The sequence below is a fragment of the Emys orbicularis genome, chromosome 16 (genome assembly GCF_028017835.1).
Source record: "Emys orbicularis isolate rEmyOrb1 chromosome 16, rEmyOrb1.hap1, whole genome shotgun sequence".
NCBI classification, from domain to species: domain Eukaryota; kingdom Metazoa; phylum Chordata; order Testudines; family Emydidae; genus Emys; species Emys orbicularis.
Genome location: NC_088698.1, coordinates 27264529 through 27286963, shown reverse-complemented (window position 1 = coordinate 27286963; position 22435 = coordinate 27264529). Strand labels below are relative to the sequence as shown.

Below are 22435 nucleotides of genomic sequence, written 5' to 3'. Positions count from 1 at the left end.
GTATTTTTTAATCATCTGAAGAGGTTTAGAGAAACTGTCCAGCGCATATAATCTGGAAGGCTGTATCTTGTCTTGCAGGGTGGTGGTTTGGGTAGAGGTGTGTGGGTCATGCCCCATAGAAGTTCTTTCTTGCTGTGAACTTACGAGCCCTATAACCTCTGTTCTGAGAGCTGTGTTTGGGCACTCGTGGTCCTAGTAAGCAAGAAGGATCCACATATTTATTGATGTGTGATAAGTTAAAGAGTGGATGTATTGAGATTGTGATGTGTGAGTCTAAGAAAATCTCTTGCCTCTCTGATTAGCATATTGAGTTGCACAGAGGTTTCCTCACATTCCTCATACTCTTTCAAAAAGCCTAGGAAGAGCCGTTTACCGCTTTGAAGGGGGGTCTTGTGGTTAAGGCACAGGACATGGAGTCAGGAGATGTGAGTTCTGTTCCTAGTCTTGCCACAAACTTCCTGTGTGATCTTGGGCAAGTCATTTCACCTCTGTGTCTTGAGTTCTGTCTGGGGCACAGGCAGAATAAGTGGAGAGTTTAATGCCTGTGAGACTAGTGCAGGGAACTCTAAGTAATCACCTCGTCAATGTGAAATCCAATGACCTCTGGAATTTATCACCTTCTAGGTCAAGGGCAAACTTTTTGGCCTGAGGGCCGCATCAGGTTTCCAAAATTGAATGGAGGGCCTGTTAGTGGAGGCTGTGCCTCCACAAACAGCCAGGCGTGGCCCGGCCCCCTATCCGACTCCCCCTGTTTCTCGCCCCCCTGACAGTGCCCCCCTCCCCTCCCGGGACTCCTGCCTCATCCAACACCCCCTGTTCCCTGACTGCCTCCGGAACCCCCGCCCCTGACTGCCCCCCGCCGCCCCATCCAATCCCCCCTTGCTCCCCCAGGATCCCTACCCCCATTCAACCCCCCTGCCCTCTGACTGCCCCCTATCCATAACCCCGGTCTGACCACCACCACCCTGAACTCCCAGGCCCCCTTACCCTGAACTTACCACGCTGCCTGGAGCACTGGTGGCGCTACAGCCGCACTGCCCAGAGCAGCAGGACAGGCAGCCGCGCTGCCCAGCAGGAACCAGCCACACCACCGTGCAGCGCAGAGCACCAGGTCAGGCTGGGCTCTGCAGCTGCGCTGCCCCAGGAGCTTGCAGCCCCGCCGCCCAGAGCATTGCGCCGGGGGCGCAGTGAGCTGAGGCTGCGGGGGAAGGGGAACAGCAGGGGAGGGGCCGGGGGCAAGCCTCCCGGGCCAGGAGCTCAGGGGCTGGGCAGGAGGGTCCCTCGGGCCGGACGTGGCCCACGCACCATAGTTTGCCCACCTCTGCTCTAGGTAGTGAGAGGAGGGATGAAGGAGAGACTCCTTAACCTTTAATTATCCAAGAGTGGAAAACTGATTGGATGAATAACCTTTTTCCCCTTTTCTCTCCTAGTAGCCAGGAAGGGGGAAAAGGCAAGGGAAAAGGTGCTGTACCTAACGGGCCAGGGAAAGCCATAAAATCACAGTGAGACAAGCTGGTGGGGCATCTGTACATGATAGTGGTGTTGTGTGAAACAGCATCACATGAAATGTCTTGAAGCAAAGATTGCCACACTGTGTGTGTCTCGGTGATTTTTCTGATGCTCAGGCCGGTAACTGACAAAATGGCTTTGTAGTTGAATATTTCTATATTATATAGGTGGAAGATTATTCTGCTACTGTAGTTTGGAATTAAGGGAGTGAAATGTAGTGTCTGGGATCTTTCCCCTTCGCACAAGATCTGTCAAGTCAGCTCTGATCATAAAGAAAAAGTAATGAGGCCACTTTCCTAAACCTCTCCACAAATGGTGCCAAAAAATTGTACTGACTTGGACTTTTGGCATCATTTTCAGAGATCATGTTGAGCATCCACAATTCCCATTAAAGTCAGTGGGTGGTGCGGGTACTCAGTGTGACGGGTTGGATCACAGAAACCCCCTTGGGAGCTGCCACCCAATGTGCCAAGACTACTTTTATTGCTGTTTTCCCTGCCAGCTCAAGACTCCAGCACCCTGTCTTGCTGAGCCAGACACTCCCATCTGCTCCAACACAGACCCAGAGTCTGAATCACTTGTCCCAAAGCTGCAAGTTTACCCGAAAACAGCTCACAAAAGTGTGCTTGTCTTTAGCACTCAGATGCCCAACTCCCAATGGGGTTTAAACCCAGATAAATCCGTTTTACCCTGCATAAGGCTTATGCAGGCAAACTCAAAAATTGTTCGTCCTCTATAACACTATAGAGAGAGATGCACAGTTGTTTGCTCCCCCAGATATTAATACATACTCTGAGTTAATGAATAAAAAGTGATTTTATTAAATACAGAAAGTAGGATTTAAGTGGTTCCAAGTAGTAACCGACAGAACAAAGTAAATCACCAATCAAAATAAAATAAAATGCGCAAATCTATGTCTAATTAAACTGAATACAGATAATCTCACCCTCAGAGATGCTTCAGTAAGTTTTTTTTCCTCAGACTGGACACCTTCCAGGCCTGGGCACAAGTCTTTCCCCGGTACAGCACTTGTTCCAGCTTAGGTGGTAGCTAGGGGATTCTTCATGATGGCCTCTCTCCCTCTTTGTTCTGTTCCACCCCTTTATATATATCTTTTGCATAAGGCGGGAACCCTTTGTCCCTCTGGGTTTCCACCCCCCACCCCCACCCCACCCCCCGGAAAAGCACCAGGTTAAAGATGGATTCCAGTTCAGGTGACATGATCACATGTCACTGCAAGACTTCATTACCCACTTGCCAGCACACACACATACAGGAAGACGCAACAGGTAAAACACAGCCATCTGCAGACAGTGGTCCTGGTTAATGGGAGTCATCAAGATTCCAAACCACTATTAATGGCCCACACTTTGCATAATTACAATAGGCCCTCAGTTATATTTCATATTTCTAGTTTTAGATACAAGAGTGGTACATTTATACAAATAGGATGATCACACTCAGTAGATTATAAGCTTTGTAATGATACCTTACAAGAGACCTTTTGCATGAAGCATATTCCAGTTACATTATATTCACTTATTATGTTCTTATAAAACCATATAGACTGCACAACGTCACACTCAGTATGTTTGAAAATCATGCCAGCAATATGTAATGTTCAATACCGTCAGTTACAAGGTGCTTACTAAATATTCCAGTAAGAAATATTCTATTGATGTAATAAGCACAATTTAAAACACTTGAATATACCCAAAATGTCTAGCATTAAAGAATGTTTGTAGCATAATTCTGAGAGAACTAAATTTAGACTACTTTCAAATTACAAGGATTGTCTCAAACTTATTCCGAGATGCAGTTTAATACTGTGGTGCAGCCTCCAGTGGAAATCTGCTATATTCAGTTAGCACACAACATTTTCCCTTCAGCTTTTGTTTGGTTTTTTTAATTTTTTTACATACGATGGTTTGAATATTCTAGTTATTTCCTTGAAGTTCAAGATTTTATGTTCTTTATGTTTTCATTCATGTTTGTAATTTTTGTTTTACTCCATCTAATCCACCCTGCCAGGCTAGTAATCTGGCCAAAGAACTTCAGGGCAAAGAGCAAAAGCTTCTTGACCTGGACAAAGACTTGGGTGTAGTAAATCAAGTTAAAGATTCTTTGGAAAAGGAGCTTCAACTTTTGGTGAGTAATTCTCAGAAATCTTGTCTCTACCCATTGGGTTCTCTTTGAGCTTTTTAGGGGGAAATCGTAACTGTTATCCAAGGGTCAAATGTAACAGTCCTTACTCCAGCAAAAATCTCAGTAATTTCAAATGGACTTTTGTCCAACTAAGGAATGCAGGCTTTGAGTCCAAGTGCTTTGTATATCTGATTTTCAAAATGAAAAGTACAATAAGATTAACTTTTACCTTATCAAGTTGTTGCCTAAGCAGAGCTCAGCTGTTACTGGTTTACAGTTAAAACACTGAGCCAGATAAAATGGGTTATATGATGTATTTGAAGAATAGTCATTAAGGTAGGTATAGTCCTTTTTCATTGTAAGTGCTGTATGAGTTAACACTACTTCACTCTGTTATTTACAAGCAGCTTTTGAATAACAAATTTTCACTTCCTTCTTGTTTTGCAACATAATAGTTAAATTTTCCAGTGTTCTACATTTGGGCTAGCTCCTGCTGAGATTATCCCAGATTTAGGAGCAGGGCCGGCTCCAGGCACCAGCTTAACAAGCAGGTGCTTGGAGCGGCCAAGGGAGGGGGCGGCACCTGCGGCAATTCGGGGGCGGCAGGTCCCTCACTCCCTCTAGGAGCGAAGGACCTGCTGCTGAACTGCCGCCGCCAATCGCGGCTTTCCCCCCCCCAATTGCCGCCGCGATTGCGGCTTTTTTTTTTTTTTTTTGCTTGGGGCAGCAGAAATGCTGGAGCCAGCCCTGTTTAGGAGGAAGCAAGATGTGAGTGTCTCAGTCTGTTGATGTTGATTAAGGAGCCCCTGTATTTTCTCTCTCTTTGTATCCTGGCCTTTCCTCAGATGTCCCTAACTTTCCATCTCTTCCTGCCATTATGGCTGGAAAAGACTGGTATGAGATTGGCCACAAGGCTGCATGGGGCCATTCAAACAGCAAGTCCACCATAGCCTGTGAGCTAAAGTTTATAACTTTTTTAAAGTGAGGTCCAGGCCCGAGACCTGTGAACCATGTCTGCCACACAGAGCTGTGCTGCTGCTGTACCACTATCCTAGTTTACAAAGACGTTGTAAGGGACCTCCTTTCAAACTAAGATGGGGAGATTTTTTTTTTCTTTTACTTCTCTGTGTTGCCAAGTTCAAAAGAGACTATAAATTACAAGTCAAAAACGGCTTACACACTTATGACAGTAGTGGGTCTTTATCAAATCAGGAAATGAAAAAATAGTAACACTACTTTTAATGAAGTTCATATTTGAATAATAGTGTGTCATTACCAAATGGTTAAAACTTGTCTTGGGTTTTCATTCCCTTCTAGAAAGGAAAGTTTACTAGTGCTGCTGAAGAGGCAGAAAGTGTTCAAAAATCTATGCAAGGTATGTTTCCCTAGAATCGAAATGCATCCCCTCAAAACCCGCTGGGAAAAAATGGTGCAGAAAAAAATTTCTTCAAGAGCCTAAGGGTTATATTTGTTAATTTAGCAGGATTTGTCTTGGCAACTAGGAATAAAACAGGATTTTTTGTCTCCTCCTTGTTTGATTTGAGAGTAATATGCATTCTTTGTAAATTAGGTTTGCTTTAACAAGATGAGCCACAATAACTGGGGAATTAACTTTATCTTTTAAATATGATTTTATTTCCATAGAAACTATTAAAAAACTAAACCAAAAAGAAGAGCAATTTGCACTCATGTCTTCGGAACTGGATCAGTTAAAATCTAATTTGACAGGTAAGGAAATGACAAAATTGAAGGGTTTGGAATGTGCCATCAGCTTTATGCTTTCATGCCACCTGCTGCTCTTATCACATGGTGATGACTAATACTCACATAGTGGCAGACATGTGTCTGCAAACTAGCTTTGGGAAGCTAGAAAGTCAGATTCCTGTTTGAGCCAAGCCCAGTGCCTAGTTCCAAGCTAAAACAAACCATGTCATTACTGTGAAGTGTAAGCACAACTGAAAAACGATATATAGGGATGCTGCGAAGCGACCATGGCAAGGAAGTAATGGAAAAGTATTTCCTTGCTCAGCTCGCTTCCTGGTTGAACCTTTGTTGCTTAAGTCTATTCCAAGGAACTGGTTAAAGCTTTGCATTAGGTATTTATCTGCTTTAATGGCACAAACAGTCAAAAATGTGTTAATATTGCAACTGATCTAAGTTGATTATTAGTGGAGATGCTCCAGGGTGAAGGCTGGGGAAAGAGGATGACACACTCAGGGTACCGCAGAGAGTAGGGTATGTGTAGCTATATGCCTCAGTGAAAACCAGGATGTGCCCACTCTGCAGTATGTAGCTACATGCATCAGTGAAAGGCTCTGGCAGTGGGATACTGTGACAGTCTGTATCCCTACGTTCACCCGATGGTGTGAGCAGTTAAGCAACCGAAGCCATGCCTTTTTAATAGAAAGTTCAGGGTCATCATTGATCTGGTTGAACAGAACTAAAGGCTCAAATTCCAAACTGCTATGCTGGATTGTCGTACTACCAGAATTTTATATGGAAATTGTGCACATAAAAGAAAAATAAAATATGGTGGTAGATGCCTTGTCCAGGAAAGAGAGTCCTGACTTACTGCCTACAGGTCAGCCAGTGGGTAACCCTCCTGCAGCTTTGTAAAGGGGGGGAAGGTGTGACAGTCTATATCCCTATGTTCACCCTTTTTACAAAACTATAATGGATTTCATACAAAATATGCCTTGAGGTATCATTTGAAAACTCTTAATGTGCTGATCATTATTGTCCTGGGAAAATGTGTGGCAACATTGTATGTAAAGTTAAGATTCTACTGTATAACATTACTGAGACATATTCCAAGTTTAGAAAAACAGGCATCCCAGCTTGGCGAATTGAGGGGACACAGTGTCCATCAGTCCAGATTGTACCCTGGGTAATGCAACAAATGTTACACGGGGAAAACACAGGTTGGTCGTGTAGAGAGCTGTGTAGGGTACATACCCTAGAGGTTCAGGCATGTGTTTATTTGCATAAAGAGTGGCTCACCAGCTACACTGCTACATATAGCCATGCTAGGGGGTGCATATAGTATATGCACTCTACACACTGCCATAAGGAATGTGCAGTGTAAGGGTACCCTTGGTGTGGTTCATGAAATGCAACATGTAAATAGCATGTGCCTGTAACAGACATGTAAAAAGCATATGACAGCTCATGAAAAGAGTATGAACCCTATTTACATCTGAAGAATCCTTTTTGGTTTGGTTGTTAACTTCTTCCTAACGTCTGTGACCTTCGAGCTAGCACATCACCATCCCCTGTCACATAACCTGTAGTACCATTTCCCACTATACACATCCACCTAATCTCTTTACTGCAATCTAAACTGACCTTATGTATATAGAAGAAAACCTACTAAGCCCAGTGACTTGATGTAGCTCTCATTGATCCTTGTGTTTACACTGCTCTAAAGACCAATTGGCCTAATATTCTTCCCTTGATAGCTGCATGTAACTTCAGTTAAGTGAGTATGCCCAAATGTTGTATTCTTGATTTATTGTTTTTCCTACAATTTACAGTCCAAACCCAAACGTGACTTTGTTTTGGAAGTTCAACGTGCTAATTTTATGGCACCAGGCTAACTCTGATGTTTACAGTCTCTTGTTAGCGTCTAGGTGCGTTGTGCATGGTCTGTGGATTAAATTTACTAGAATATTAACTTTTTTTATGTTCAGTTATGGAGAAAAAATTGAAAGAGAGGGAAGAAAAAGAACAGCAGTTGTCTGAAGCTAAAGCCAAACTCGAGAATGATATAGCAGAAATAATGAAGTCCTCGGGAGATAGTTCTTCTCAGCTTACAAAGATGAATGATGAGCTGCGGTTAAAAGAAAGGTATCCCGTTGCTATCAGAGCATTTTCCTCCCATTTGTTCCTACATTTTTTGTCCTTTTGTAAGTAGCTATGAAAACTCATCCTGCAACAAATCTGTTTCACATTGATGTGACAACAGAGCTTGTGCCACCAAGTTCATTCTGTCTTAAATACTCTGTACATATATCGGATTAAAGAGCCACTTGGTTTACAAATTATTTAATAACTTCTTATTTATGTAACATCATCTGGCACTTTTGAAACTGAATATACTTTTTCATGGTTTGATTATCATTGCATCTCTTTTAGCTTAGACACAGAAAGTAAACTATACAATTTCTGGTTCTCATGCACGAGTACAATGCATGCAACCCAAACAGTGCAAGGGAATGTGTGTTTGTTTTAAACATAACTTTAATGCAAACATTTCTGTTTTTGCAAAACCCTGAACTTTGGGGTCAGATTTACCCTGACACTGGTACTTTTGTGTGCATTGAATCTTGTTATTGGTGCATTTAATTTGATAGAACATTCTGCACACTTCTTAGTGATTGAATAAACCTTTTTCTAAACTTTTGGTCTGTATTAAAGATTTAATAGAAGCATGCTGCAAGTTAGAGAGCGAGCGCTGTGTGTCTGTACGTTAGTTACATTTTTGGAAAAAAGTCATTTTGCTAATTTCTGATTGATTGATTTATTTATTTTAGGAAGCTAGAAGAACTACAAATTCAGCTTACCAAATCAAATGAAAAGGCAGCTCAGCTGCAGGAAAATGTGGAACAGACAACACGTAACGCGGAACAGAACCAGCAGGAAATACTTAAGAATCATCGGGCTGAACTGAAGAAAATGCAAGATCAATTAGTAGATCTGGTAAGAAGAACTATAGAAAACGCTAACTAGTTGTGTTGGAAAGAGTATTAAAAAAAAAAACAAAAAAAAAACTCGATTTCTGATTGTATTCAAATTGCTCTAAAATCTGACAGGAAAAGCAAATTGAGAAAAGCCAAAATCAGAATAAGGATCTGCAGATGACGCATGAAAAAACCAATTCTGAGATGATCGCTGAGCACAATGCAGCCATCAAAGAGCTTAAACAGAATCTGCTGGACACAGAAGAGATGCTGAAAAGTGCAAAAGAGAAAAACAGCGACTTGGAAAAACAGGCTGAGGAGCTGAAAAAACAAGCAGAACTTGCCAAAGTACGTATGTCTTTTAAGCAAGTAATTGCTCTATTATCTCTCTCCTTACAATGACTCACTCCTTTACCATTTAACCTAACCCATTTGTATTAACTTTGGTTTTTGGTATTCACTCAGTGAAAATTTATCCAGACTAGATGAAGTATTAAGGAAAGGAAACCTACGCCATTGACTATTAGATAATCTTTATATCCATATTTTAGTTTAATATAAAGTATGGTACTTAGCCATTAACTTTATATCCTCATAGATTTCTGTTCCAGTCAGAACCAGTTGGAATTAAATTTTATTTCTCTTTAATAAGGGATTTTAAGCATCTGGATTTTAAATAATTAGGTGTACTTAGAAATATTTTCTTTACAGGCACCTTGTTACTGAAATTCTTTTGTAAATCAAGTCCATGTTGTGTATAATAATTTTGCCCTTAGCTTGATTTAAATAACTTTCACTGATTTTTCTGTTTCCTGGATATTGTTGCTTGCTTTCATCTCTCATTCATTGTTTATTTGCCTTAAACTTTGTGTTATGTTACGCTTTAGCAGAATATTTAGTGTATAAATTGACACACGAAAGTTAAAGTATCCAACATATTTCTGATGTAGTATTTGAACAAATTAACCTTTTTATGATAAGGTATCATGGGTACATTACCCATGTAGTATAAACACTATATAAAGTAACTAGAAGTCAGCATCTGGTATAGCTCCCTGGATTAACTGTAATCCAACTCATCCAGGTATTGACTAAATCTTGTTGGTCTTGTCTTCTACAGTAGCTTTTTAAAATCACTCCATGCTTAATCTATGTAGATGGTACCATTTAAATCATATTTTTGGGGCAGGGGGGCATTATTGGAGCTATCTTAATAAAAAGCCAAACTCTAGTATGGATGAACACACAACTAGTGCATCTTTTAACATAACTATCATTAATTAATTCCACTAGATCGTCTCACTAGCTAGTCATTGTTTTGTAATAAAAATGGCTTTAACGTTTTTCAGCAGTTGAGATTACACAGAGACTTGTGTCAGTATATACGCTTTTTTAATTTAAACAATAATAGCTCTATTTGTCCTTAATCCATACTTCTCATTTGTCTGTTTGACTTCATTTTTGTTTCCCTTCTCCCCAACTTTATTTCTTTAGTCTTTAACTTCTGTGTTAGCATCAGCCAAAAAAGAGATTGAACTAATGTCAGACGAGATGAGGGGTTTGATATCAGAGAAGGAGATTCTGGCACAGGAGGGAAATGCTTTAAAGTTAGAGAAAGGTTCACTATTATCAAAACTACTAGAGTTGGAATCCAAGCTTATGTTGTTGCAACAAGATCAGGAAAAGCTTTGGACAATAAATGAAGAACTTGATTCAGAAAATAAAAAGATCTTAAAGGAAAAGCAAGAAGCTGAAACTAAAAGTCAACAGGAAAGCACAGAAAAGGCAGCATTAATTTCTGAGAAACAAAAGTTATTTATTGAAATAGGGACAACACAGAAAGATCTTCTAAAAATAAGTAGAGAAAATGATGCTCTACGCTCTTCAGAATCAGCGCTGCTCCAACGGCTGGAAGAACTGGAGGATAATCAGAAAATGCTTTCTGAGGAGAATGCTACTCTTCTTAAAGACAAGGATGATGTCATCCAGAAGCTGAAAAGCTCTTATGAAGACCTGGCCAGAGATCAAAAGGAACTCCTGCAAGAATTATCTGCTCTGGCTGCAGAGAGAAATTCAGTCTTGGATAAAAAATTGGCTCTTGAAAGCACACATGTGGCCTTAAAAAATGAAAGGGACGATCTGTTGCAAAAAAGACAAGACCTGCAATCTGAAAAGGAAGCACTTCTTAAAAGTCAGGAAGAGCTGCATTTGAGCTTAGAAACTGCTCTTAATGAGGAAAAGGCCCTAAATAGGAAAACTGAAGGACTGCAAGCAGAGCTAGATGCTGTGATTAAAGAACTTAAAAAAGCTACCAAAGACAATGTAGAGTTGCAGGCCTCCTATGCTAGTCTCTCTAAACTGCTTGAAGAGATTAAAGCCAGTAGGGAGTCAACAGACTCCGAATGCATCCAGTTATTACAAGAGAAGGAAGCTCTCTCTTCATCTGAGCGGAGACTTTTGTCTGAAAGGGACGAACTTTTACATGAAAATAAGGCAATTGCGGAAAAGCTTGCCAAGACCTCAGAAGATGCCACCCTTGCTGAGAAAGCTGTAAATGAGAAGATTAGTCAACTGAGCAGAGAGAAGGAATTGGCTTCTCAGAAGTCAGTGAAACTTAAAAAGCAGAATGATGCCCTTCTCAAAGAAAAGGACATGTTAGAAACCAAATGTGCAGAGCTGCTCACTGAAAAACAGTCTTCTGCAAATGCACTGTGTGACTTGAAAAGAAAACATGAGCTGGACATCTCAGCCAAGAAAGCACTCGGTCAAGAGAAGGCAAAGCTCCTGAGTGCCGTTGAAAGCCTCAAGAGAGAACTGGACAAGAAAACCCAAGAAAATCAAGATCTAGTAGCCTATAACTGTGAACTTTCAAAGTGTCTGAAAGAGGCTCAGAGTGCCAAAACACTGCTAGGAAATGAACTTTCTGCTGTTTCGCAAGCCAAGCAAGTTCTGATGGCTTCCTTCAAAACCTGTTCCTCCAGTAAGGAAATGCTAGCCAAAGAGAGGACTGAATTGCAAGAAGAATGTCAGAAATTAAATGAAGAGGTCAAAATTATGCAGGAGAATTTAACAATAGAAAGGGAAGCTAGAAAGCTGGAAAAAGATTCATTCTTATTGGGACATGCAGAACTTCAGAACACCATCAGCTTCTTAGAGAGGGAGAAGGAGCAGCTAACAGTTAAAAATAAAGAATTGCTGTCTGAGAAACAACTGCTGGTTCAGGAGAAACAAAAATCTGAATCCAAACTAGAGGAAATCATTAAAGAAAAGGAGGTTCTCAGCACAGAGACTGATCAACTTGCCTCCAATATTGAAAAACTAAAGAGTGATTTTGCTTCATTGACTAAATCGAAGGCAGAGCTCCAGGACTTGCATGCCTGTCTCTCCAATATCCTAGAAGATCTTCGGCATAGCCATGAGGTGACTGAATTGGAGCGAACGAAGCTGCTCCAGGAAAATGAGAGCCTGCTTGCGGAACAGAAGAATCTGATCATGATAAAGGAAGAAATATTGAAAGAGAGAGAGAAGTTTTCTGAGGACTATTACAAACTGCATGAGGAAGTAATGCTTTTAGCACAAACTAATGGTGACCTTTCAGCCAACCTACTGGTGTTGCAGAACAAAAATCAGATGCTACTGGTGGAGAAGGACAAACTTGCTTTGAAACTAAAAGAAACTGAGGCTCTTCAGACACATACAGTAATGCAAAAATCTGAGGTATTGAAACACATTGTTAAACCAGTCAAGTACAGTTACTAACACTGAGCACTAACTTCAATGGTTTTGATGTCTGCACTTTAATTGCACGACCAGCACTTCATCTTAATGTAGACAGACTGTAATTATCTTCCCTCTTGGTATAGTACCCTGTTTGTCTCAAGTTGTCTGTAATGATGAGTGTGAAAGATCTTTTAACACCCATAATAAAAACAATTCTATGCTTAATCATAAGGAACTATGTTGTCCTGAATGCTGCAAGAAAACAATTTTGAAACTGTGAATAAAAAGGAAAATATTTTTTTCCAAATCCTATAGGAGAAATTTAACATTAGTAGAAAAGTACTTTCTAGCTAATAGTAAATGGGTACAAATGAACATGATTTTAGACTTGGTGCTCATCATACCTTATTTTAAGAAAATTGAATAAAAAGAATATTAGTTTAAATTTACATGGTGATATAAAATAAAATTTTACTCCAGTAATTGGACAAAAGGAATTGTAAGACAATCCCCTAGCAGGCTTGGGTTTTTTTAGAACTTTCAAAACATGTTGTAATAAATTGGCAGCTGAGTGTGTTCTTTTTATTCACAGTAGTGTTTATATTCACCACCAACAGAGCAGTAAATAGAACTTTGAGCCAGACCTTGCTTGACTTATAAACTGCAAAACCACTTAAAGTATGAATTTTGTGGGGTGTTTTTTAATTCCAAATACTTTCAGAATATTTTACTCCAAGCTAAAGCTTTGTGTATGATCTTCAAAGATTTAATTTCACAAGCGCAAGTCATCATTAACAATGTTAAAGTAACATATGTAACATTAACTTGATAGCTGAATCTTTTTTGTTCTCCTATTTTAACTTTTAGGATCCTGTCAAAGCAAATTCAACACAACTCCTCTTTATAATTCCACATCTATCTAAAAGATCAGTCTGGTGGTGGTGAATATCTATTGAACAACTATGATTATAAGATGTTTGGGGCGTTTAAGGGTAATCACAGTGGATATAATTAGGGCCATTCAGGGATTTAATTAAAAAAAAAAAAAATACAACCTCAATGAGGACACAAGCATGGGATTGTAATTCATTTCTGCATGGAATTCGACCTTTTAAGATCTATTTTATACTTTATGCAGCTTCAGAATGCAGATAAATTTCCAGTTTTAGTTACAAAAATGAAGCTGTTTAACATATTTGATTCAATATGGAAAAAAGCTGGCAAGTAACTGATTTCTGCATAAAGTAAACAAAATATAGTATAACGGCTGGTCTGCATTGGAGTGTTCCATCCAGTAATAATTCTCTCTTATATTTAGGCTGCTAAAATGGCAGAAGATGCTTTGCAGGTAGTGGAGCAGGTGACCAAAGAGAAGGATGCCCTTCATCAAGAAAAGATCGATACACTGGCCTCCTTGGAGGACTCCAGACAGACAAATCAGAAGCTTCAAAATGAAGTAACCACTTTTAAATGTTTATATATGAAAATAGTCACAAAGTTCTTGAGACTTACTGGTATTCCTTAAAATGTCCCTGTATTATAATGTGAAATCTATATCCAAATAGTCAAAAGCACCACAATTTATCAGTGAATATTTGCTCTTTGAGGTACCTACATTTCCCATACAACTTTAGTTATATGTTGAGCTGGACATGCGGTCACTTCCTTCTGCTAGTCAGATCTGATCTTTGCAAGTGAGAGGTTGTTTAAATCCTATTTTTCTGTATATAACAAATGACCTAAAAAGAAAAAAAACTGTAGGGGCAGGTTTAGTTTTTACTCTGCATTCCAGAAGTGTTTGTTTGTTTTTTTAAGTGCCTAAACCAATAGGATCACAGCACAGGGGACAAGAGAAGGGGAAGGGACTATTGGTGAGTGGGGAAAAGGAGAAGAATGGGATGAATAACCTTTGTCACTGTCCCACCACAGAGCTCATCACGGCCATCTTGGCATGGGCTACTAGATAGTACCCACAGCTTCTCTATGTATTACACTAGTACAACCTTGTAGATTACATGCTTCTACAGCTCTAATGTGGTGTGTCCAGCTATAATTACAAATACACCTCTACCCCGATATAATGCGACCCGATATAACATGAATTTGGATATAACGCGGTAAAGCAGCGCTCCGGGGCTGTGCACTCCGGCGGATCAAAGCAAGTTCGATATAACGCGGTTTCACTATAACGTGGTAAGATTTTTTGGCTCCAGAGGACAGCGTTATATCGGGGTAGAGGTATACTCTATTACCTATATGCTCATGGACCTTGGCTTTCCACGATGCTAGAGCACCATTTATCTACTGTGATGAGAGATGCAGCATGGTACAGTAGACAGGGCACAGATACAGAAGATCTACATTCTAAGCCTGGCTTCATCAGTGACTCACTGTGTGGCCTTGGGCAAGTTGTTTACAATAACTTCTCTGTGCCTCAGTTTCTTCATCTTAAGTGGATAGTCCTTACCCTCCAATAAAAAGCACTACCAAAGTGCTAACTAATAGTAACATTAATAATCTACAGAAGTTCTCCCTTCCTAATCTAGCCTACAAAAATTTGAGCTTCTGTGCATGGTTATTAAAGGATCCTCTGTGTGACCTGAAGTTTCACGGCAGCATTTTCATTTCTCCTCCTCTGATTTATGTATTATTATTTATCATTTATTATTTATTATGGCAGCGCATAGAGGCCACTCTCAAGAGTGAGGCCCTACTATGCTAGGTGCTGTACAAACACACATGAATTGCAATTCCTGTCCCCAAAAAGCTTGCAACCTAAGAAATACTACAGTACTTTCCATGATGATGCTGGGTCAAGGACCCCCTCCTACCCTTGTTTTTCCCCTTTTGTAACAGTGCACTTTTTTTTGGTAGTGGTGTCTTCCCTAGCACCCTAATCTCTTTTCCCCACAAGTTACCTCCAGGCTGCAGAGATGCAAGTATAAACTGACTGTTTGAAACAAAAAGATGTGGGGAAACATACTTGAGCACACTGGCTGGTACAGGCTGTGCAGATGATTCTCTAGAATTTTCTGATGTCTTTAAGATAATGAGCATTTTGATTGGGAAATACCAGGCTAACCTAATGCCATAGGCTTCTATTGAAACATAATTCTCAATGATTTTGAGGCAATGTTGATTGCTTAAGAGAGATGACATTATTAATGCCAGAAGTGGAATTTCTGGGCTGTTTAAAATAAAAATCCACTGTTCTGTAATGCCATCGAAGTAGCTGGAGATTATCTGTTACATAATATAATGTATTACTGAGTGCTTGTGAACAGATGAGGTTTACAATCTGATAAGTGCTTACATGATAGATGCATGCACAGTAAATACTAGAAGGCTTTCTACAATTTGTGCCAAAACAACAAGACCTCTCAAAAGAATGGATTTCCCATTATTGCAAACACAACATCCAGCCTACTATTTCTTGCTGATTAAGGTACAGTAAAGCTTAACCATATGGTTAATTATGTATGTTTTTACCTAAGATCAGGGGGGGAAACTCTATACAACTAGCACTCAATTATAACAAATCATACTACATTAATTTTGCTAAAGATGTTGAGTTGTAGGGACAGTGCTTAGACAGGTAGGTGTCTGTATGAAATGTGGTGGATAGATTTCTACTTATATTATTATCAGTTAGTCTTAAATTAACCTTTAACGTGCTGTGCTGCTGGAATTGCATTGAACACAGTTAGGTTTGTTACACTTTTGTTAGTCCAATACTTCCCAGTGCAGACAGACTAATTTAACTCTTCACTTACCAAGACTTAAAAATAAAAAAAGTGCAACAGTTCAAAATGTCAGGCCTCCATTTTCACAAATGCTTGACTATTTACAAACAATTTGTTTGAAAATTATATGATTCCATGAATTTTTAACAAGATTTCCTTCCCTCCCCCAAGCTGGACAAACTTAAACAAAACAGCCTGAAAAACGAAGAGGAACTTAACAAGTCAAAAGAGCTTCTAAATCTGGAGAACAAGAAAATGGAAGAATTTAGAAAAGAAGTGTAAGTATTTAAATGTTTGTTGAGCCTTTGAACTCTTCCATAGTTATTTTATGTGAGTATGTAGCAATTACGTTTCATAAATGAGTCTTTTTACCAGCTTGTGACGGGGTTGGGACTCACCACCTGGGCGCCTCCTACTGGTTACTCTGGGAATTAGCTCAGTCCAGTGGAGCATCCCCTCTCGGTGGTATCCCGCCTGTTGTCTTGCCTTCGATTGGCTTCTGAGCCCACATCGCTCACCAACTCGCGGCATCCTCTTCCGGACCACTGCCCTCCGGCAGTGCCCCTTAGTCCAGCCACACCACCTTCCGGGGGTGTGTGTGTGTGTGTGTGTGTGTGTGTGTGTCTCAATCAGCAGTCTCTATGTCCAGCCACCGTGGTCAACCACACACCCCAAAGTCTAATCCCTCCTGTCAGGGATCTGGCGTGGTCTATAATGGCCGCTTCCTACGGCCAATGGCTGGGTGTACTGCAAGGGGGGAAGGGGAGGACCCAGGCCCGCCCTCTACTCTGGGTCCCGACCCAGGGACCCTCTGGCAGCAGCCTCGCTGTCCTCCTTCTCTCCCCTCGTCTGTCTGCTTCCTTGGGCCGCTTCCCCTACGGCCCCTCGCACCGGCTAGGCCCTTCCCCTCAGGGCCTGCAGCCTGGCAGACACCGGGCTGGAGTTTCCTTCTGCTCCCCCGGGCCTGCCCAGCACTGCGCTGTCCTGGGTGCTAGTCTCCCACCCTGGAGACAGACCTTCCCCTGTCCAAGGCCTACTCTATCCCCATCTCACATGGGGGTGGGGCACTCGCCCCGCCACACAGCTCATCTACAGTATCCTCATTTATAAAACAGAGGTACTGTACTTTGTTACAATTCACTACTAACTTGGCTTCTGAAATACGTAAAACATGGAAACGGAGCACTGCCATGGCTCTCTGAAGGTTATTGAATTATTTGTGGAGATGTTTTAAATTATGGTGCATTAATTGAATTCGTCTGAGGCGGCATACAGTTCTGCCACATGGGGGCACCAATTTATTTCAAAAGCATCAATCCAAACATCTTGCAACATGTTTAGCCTCTAGTGTAGCTGGAGCTCAATGTGATAGCTGATCATGGTCCACTCCTAATCTAGACAGCCTCATCCTAGATTCTGAAATTGGAATGTAGCTGGCAATGGGTGAAGCAGAGTGTGCTGCTGTTTGGGCTCACATTTACCTGGACTCTACAGTGTTAATATAATCATTTATTTTGTCAATAAACCTAACCAGTAGGACTCCAAAGAAAATGTAGGGAGTAGATATATATGTAGTAACAAAGTGCCTTAGCTAAGTGCCATCCCTGGGCAGTACTAAATGAAACACACATAGTCTCTCTGGTTTAAAGCCCTCTAGCCACAATTTGGTTAGTGCATGTTAGCCTCTGAATAAAACTATTAGCTCGTAACTGGTATCCAGCAGCCTAAAACTATGTCCCTCCCTGAACAAAGAGACAGCATGGCTACTGGCCCTTCAGTGTCCCAAGGTTTAGAGACTTGGCACACCGAACCTCAGGTCTCCAATCCCACCCTCTCTGTGTGGAGAGAATTTGGTGACCTGTTGGGGAGATTCAGAACCTGGAACTTGGACTGCAGGGCTGAGATGATTGCTTGAGATTTTCAAAACGGTGCAGGGGATTTTTGCCCCACACGTGACTGGTGCTCTTAGATCAAGGCAGTCCAGGTAAGGAGAGACAGGGTTTCTTGCAGAACACACAACATTAATGCTATGTTCCAGCACCTGCACCACGGTATTGATTTTTCTGTCCTTTTAAAAACCTAGATGGCTGTCAGAGAGAGGCCCCTTCTGGTGTGACAGGATTTCATTCCATCAGTAATTCCCATCTGCTTCAGCGCTTGTAGAAAATGCCAAGGCAAAGTAATTATTTCCAGACTAGTTGCTCTAGTCCTAGAACCCCAGGAAGTGTGCAGATCCCATTTTTTATTAAAAATTATTCTTCTGCAACTTGTCAGGAAAAATTATTTGTAGAAATTGCTGTTTAGGCTTCAGTAAAGGGGACTTCTAGATAAAGGAGATTGGTTTCCTCTCACTTGGTCCTCTTATGATTCTGTTTAAGGCAAACCTTAATCATAGACAATTGCTGAACATGGTCTCTAATTACCTGTGATTTTGGACTTCATGGATGGGGGGGGTAACTAATCTAATTTGACAGGTAATTGTCATACTGATTTAAGATTATTAAATTATAAATACTTTGACATGTAAACAAAGTAATTAACATTGGTAAAGGATGGAGCTGAATTTGGCAGCTGCAGCTTTCCTTGAACTTCTCAGCAGTCTGTGTTGCCAGAATGCCTTTGGGATGCCCAGTAGGTGATGGTAAACTCTTGTAATTGTGCAGGGGAATAATGCAGGAGAGCCCTTTCAATAGCCAGCTGTGGCTCTGTAGGTAGGGAAGTCTTTCAGTGGAGGTGGTAACCATTTTTGCAAAAGAGCTTAACATATAAAACTGGGCACCAGAGAAGCAGTGATACTGGTTGGATTTTACTTACCTGGTTAATAAACACCCTGTCAAATGCTCTTTTTGACATCCATTAAAATTCTCAGATACAAATGAATTACAATGGAATTCTGTGGTTTCACACAAGTCCACGCCACTATTTGTGTGCCTTTAACATCAGGAATCTGACTTCCTGACACACTAGTGCCAAAATCAAAAGTCAAAGCACTGATACGGACTGCAGCACAGCAAACAAGTGAGGTTAAAATTAGATGTGTCCTTGCATTAGCAACCAGATTCATACCAAGATAATTTGATTCAGTGATGTGAGCCAGCACATTAAATCCAGTTTAACTAGGCCTTATTAATAGAGCATGAAAAACTGCACCAAAAATTGTTTACACTAGAGCCTGATCTTTAATAACTAATGTAGCTATGGCATAAGATCTAGGGAAAAGGGCTGGAAAATGTTAGCGTTAAGTTTAATACACACAACGCCGGATTACTTTTAATGTTGCTTGATAAAATGTTCATCATATAATATGAAATACTTTTGTTTAAACTGTAATTTAGTGAGTTAGAGGATAATGCTCCTGTTTTGTGAATCCTGTTACATAAATGTATCCCTCCGGGGCACATCAGCCATGGGTCATCATAACATATTTTAGTATTCTAGTCAGTGCTTGACTGTGAAATATTGGCACATTTGACCATTGAGCCTCCCTTTAGGAAAGCAAAATACAATGGTAAAAAAACTGCCTAGATGAAATAAAATGCAACTTTTTTTTTTTTTTTTTTTTTTTTTTTTTTTTTTGGAAAAATCCTGCCAACTTCTACAGGAACTTATTAAATGACGTATACACAGAATATGTAACAGGCTTTTGTTTGTTTGTTTTTGTTTTAAATACATCAGTTAAAAATAATTCTAAAAAAAAATCCAATCTTATCAACAGCAACATGGATTAACGAAACTTGAAAATCCTAATTTGTTTTTTTGCTATTGGTGTTTATTTCATTGTAAAGACAACGAAAATAGACTAGTCATCTTTACGTTTTGGCTCACCTGACTTCATCTGTTCTTCAGTGTTTGGGTTGCAAGCCATTCCAGAGAATATTTAAATCTGAACAAATGGGGTTTCCTTGATAATTTTAATTTCATAAACATTTCTGTTTGTATTAGATTTGGTTAAAAACTCTGTGGGTGTCTTTATGTGCCTGTACAGGGGGGTGGGATGTTAGAACTACCTGTCTGTCTCTTCAAACATAACTAACATACTTCAAACAAAATTTAATACCACAAATTAGCATATTTTTAAATCCGAGGGTTTTTTAACTCTTGGAGCCATGTAGAACTGGTAATAGGACGCTGAATAGACTTTCCCTTGCAGTGGTATCAGATGCATTTAATGGAAAAGGAAGTAATTGTGTGTTGTGCTCCCAATGCTCTCTTTTTCAGGGTTAACACTATCAATGTGCATTTAAGGTGTAGATTGTCACCTTTATTATAGATCCTATTAGACACGTGACCTAGATGTATTTTTCCAAGCTGTGAAGCAGATTCTCTCCCACAGTCTTTTCTTGCCTGTCTTGTTCCTATGGTAACCATGCACTTCCTGTCCTTGCAGAGAAGCGCTGAGACTGGCGGCTGCTCAGAAGTCCCAGCAGCTCACAGCCCTGCAAGAAGAGAACATTAAACTTGCCGAGGAGCTGGGCAGGAGCAGGGACGAAGTCACAACTCATCAGAAGGTAGGGTGGCTAAATACTTACTGTTCGGTACTTAGAGGATGCTGCAGTTTGATTGTTTAAAATAATCCATACTATTTTCACGGATGCCTGTGTGACCCTGTAATGCATGTTTGTGATTTAAAGGGATAGTTCATTTCAAGAGTGTTTAAATACGTTTGCAAACCACCTCCATTAGAAGGTTAGAATCATAGGATGGTGGAGGGTGGTATGACCCATAAAGAATCTTTCCAAGAGAGATGTCTATTTGAAGGCTTCAGGTAAGTGTGAATGAAATGTGCTGTAGCCAACTCCATATCCAAGGGTCTACTAAAGAGACACTCTAGTGGGAGTATTTTTTATTTTCCAAACTCCTCACTTTTCACATCCTTTCCCCCCTCTATTAAGAGAAACTGTAGTTGTTTTTAAAAACCCATCCTTCCAGAGAGAATATTTTAAGGTGGTTTGGAGAATACTGTTCAAAACCCCTTTACTGAACTCTATGAAAATGGTAGTGGAAATATGCATACATGTGTGCTTCTGTATTGTGTGTAAATGGTGGATATTAGAGGACTGGAGTTGGTATAAGGTTTTCTGGTGGCAGTGTAAAGTCTGTAAAGCTCTACGCCTTGTACATGTCAATAGAACCTTAAAATACATTTATTGTGGATAGAGCTTATTACATTGGTACTTGCAAATAAAGATTTAGAACTTAAATGTTAAGTGGCTTAATTGAAACTCTAGATCTCACATAGAATAATTCTGGTTATGTTAGAACCTCTTCCTGAAGTATAACCATTTAGATGATTTTTTTCAAAATTTGCGTTTGAACTATGACACCGTGTCCTCTGACAGTAGTGTGTCTCATTCTAGGACATGACGTGCAATGTAAGAGCAGTATGTGAGCCACTGTCAGACACACGTTGCCATTGCATACAGCATGTGCCTTTGTGACAGCACTTAATGTGTTCTGTGATTTCAAGCTTTACTGGAAGTCTCCCTTCAAGCCCTGCTGCAGAACCTCATGCTCCACCAAGATTTGAGGGGGCAGACTTTCCCCAAAGCATCTCTTAGAGCTGAAGCCCGAGCCATTTCTAACTCCTGGGTGCTGTGACAGTAATAGTGCATGGAATCCTTCATTCTACAAAGTGCTTTGAAAGATGATTGAGGAATGTCCCTGCCATGCAGGCTCTGACCCTCCTCCTGAGTAGTGACGTGATAATAGGATGCTGTCTTCTTAAACAACCAATGGGAGCCTTTTTTGTCCCTTTCAAATTATGTCCGGGCTTTTGGGGGCAGCCAGCTCCTTTCTTCAGACCAGCCACAACTGGAAAAGGCTTCCTCGGCAGCAGGGCCATCCATTGAATCAAACCTGGCCTTCAGTGCCTGGTCCAAGTAACCAGGCTTTGGGAGGTCCGAGGGAGAACGCTGCAGTAGCCCATGCAGCTCCTGGACTGTGTTCCCAGGGGGATAATAGCTGTCTGGATCACCTAGTTATGGATCTGCCAGCCTTGGCTGTCCCCAGCCTGCCCCACTCCCAGTTCCCCCACAAACACACATGCTCTTTGACAGCCAGAAGCCCTTGTGGAGCTGTGCTTTGTTGTTCTGCAGAGGAATGGACCTCCTGCCAGGCTCGTCTAATCCTGCACAGTGTAAATTTACCAGTTCCATTGCATCCAGGGCTCTCCTCCCATGAGTGGAGGGCAGGATTTGCCCCAAGAGTCTAGTATCAAGGAGTCTTCCAAGGGCTTGGAGGGGAAACAGCTTAAATGCTAACTGTAGCTATTCATATCACACAAAATTCTCCTTGGTGAGGAAGGAACCTTAGTAATAATCTGAGCCCTTGAAACACTGAAATGCTGGCTGCTGGGTTTGCCCCGTCTGCTAGTCAGTCCACATTGCTGCAAACCATGTAATTCACAGTGCCTATTAGAATACCGGGGAAATGACCTCAGGGGTAATCCTGCTGTGGTACAAAGGAGCAAATGTGAATTGGTGCCATGGAAAATGCAGATTGTAGTGCCACATAACTGTTTAATGCAGCTCCTCTCAGCTCAGTTTCGGTTAGCTCAAGGTTGTCTAATGTGCAAGACCTCTGCTTAGCAAAACTTATATCTGTTGCTTGCTTCGGATGGAGCTTGGCTGCTTAGAATGA

The 22435-nt window shown here is 40.8% G+C and overlaps 1 protein-coding gene across 1 annotated transcript in view; it reads left to right on the top strand.

Annotated features, from left to right (window-relative positions):
- The window catches only part of CLIP1 (CAP-Gly domain containing linker protein 1), a 115120-nt gene that overhangs the window by 76127 nt on the left and 16558 nt on the right, over positions 1-22435 (top strand). The window contains exons 10-19 of the mRNA XM_065417591.1: positions 3541-3657; positions 4972-5029; positions 5299-5382; positions 7344-7500; positions 8187-8352; positions 8466-8681; positions 9828-12032; positions 13372-13509; positions 15968-16074; positions 20184-20304. Coding sequence (XP_065273663.1) covers positions 3541-3657; positions 4972-5029; positions 5299-5382; positions 7344-7500; positions 8187-8352; positions 8466-8681; positions 9828-12032; positions 13372-13509; positions 15968-16074; positions 20184-20304 — 3369 coding nt within the window. The remainder of the gene's footprint in view (positions 1-3540; positions 3658-4971; positions 5030-5298; positions 5383-7343; positions 7501-8186; positions 8353-8465; positions 8682-9827; positions 12033-13371; positions 13510-15967; positions 16075-20183; positions 20305-22435) is intronic.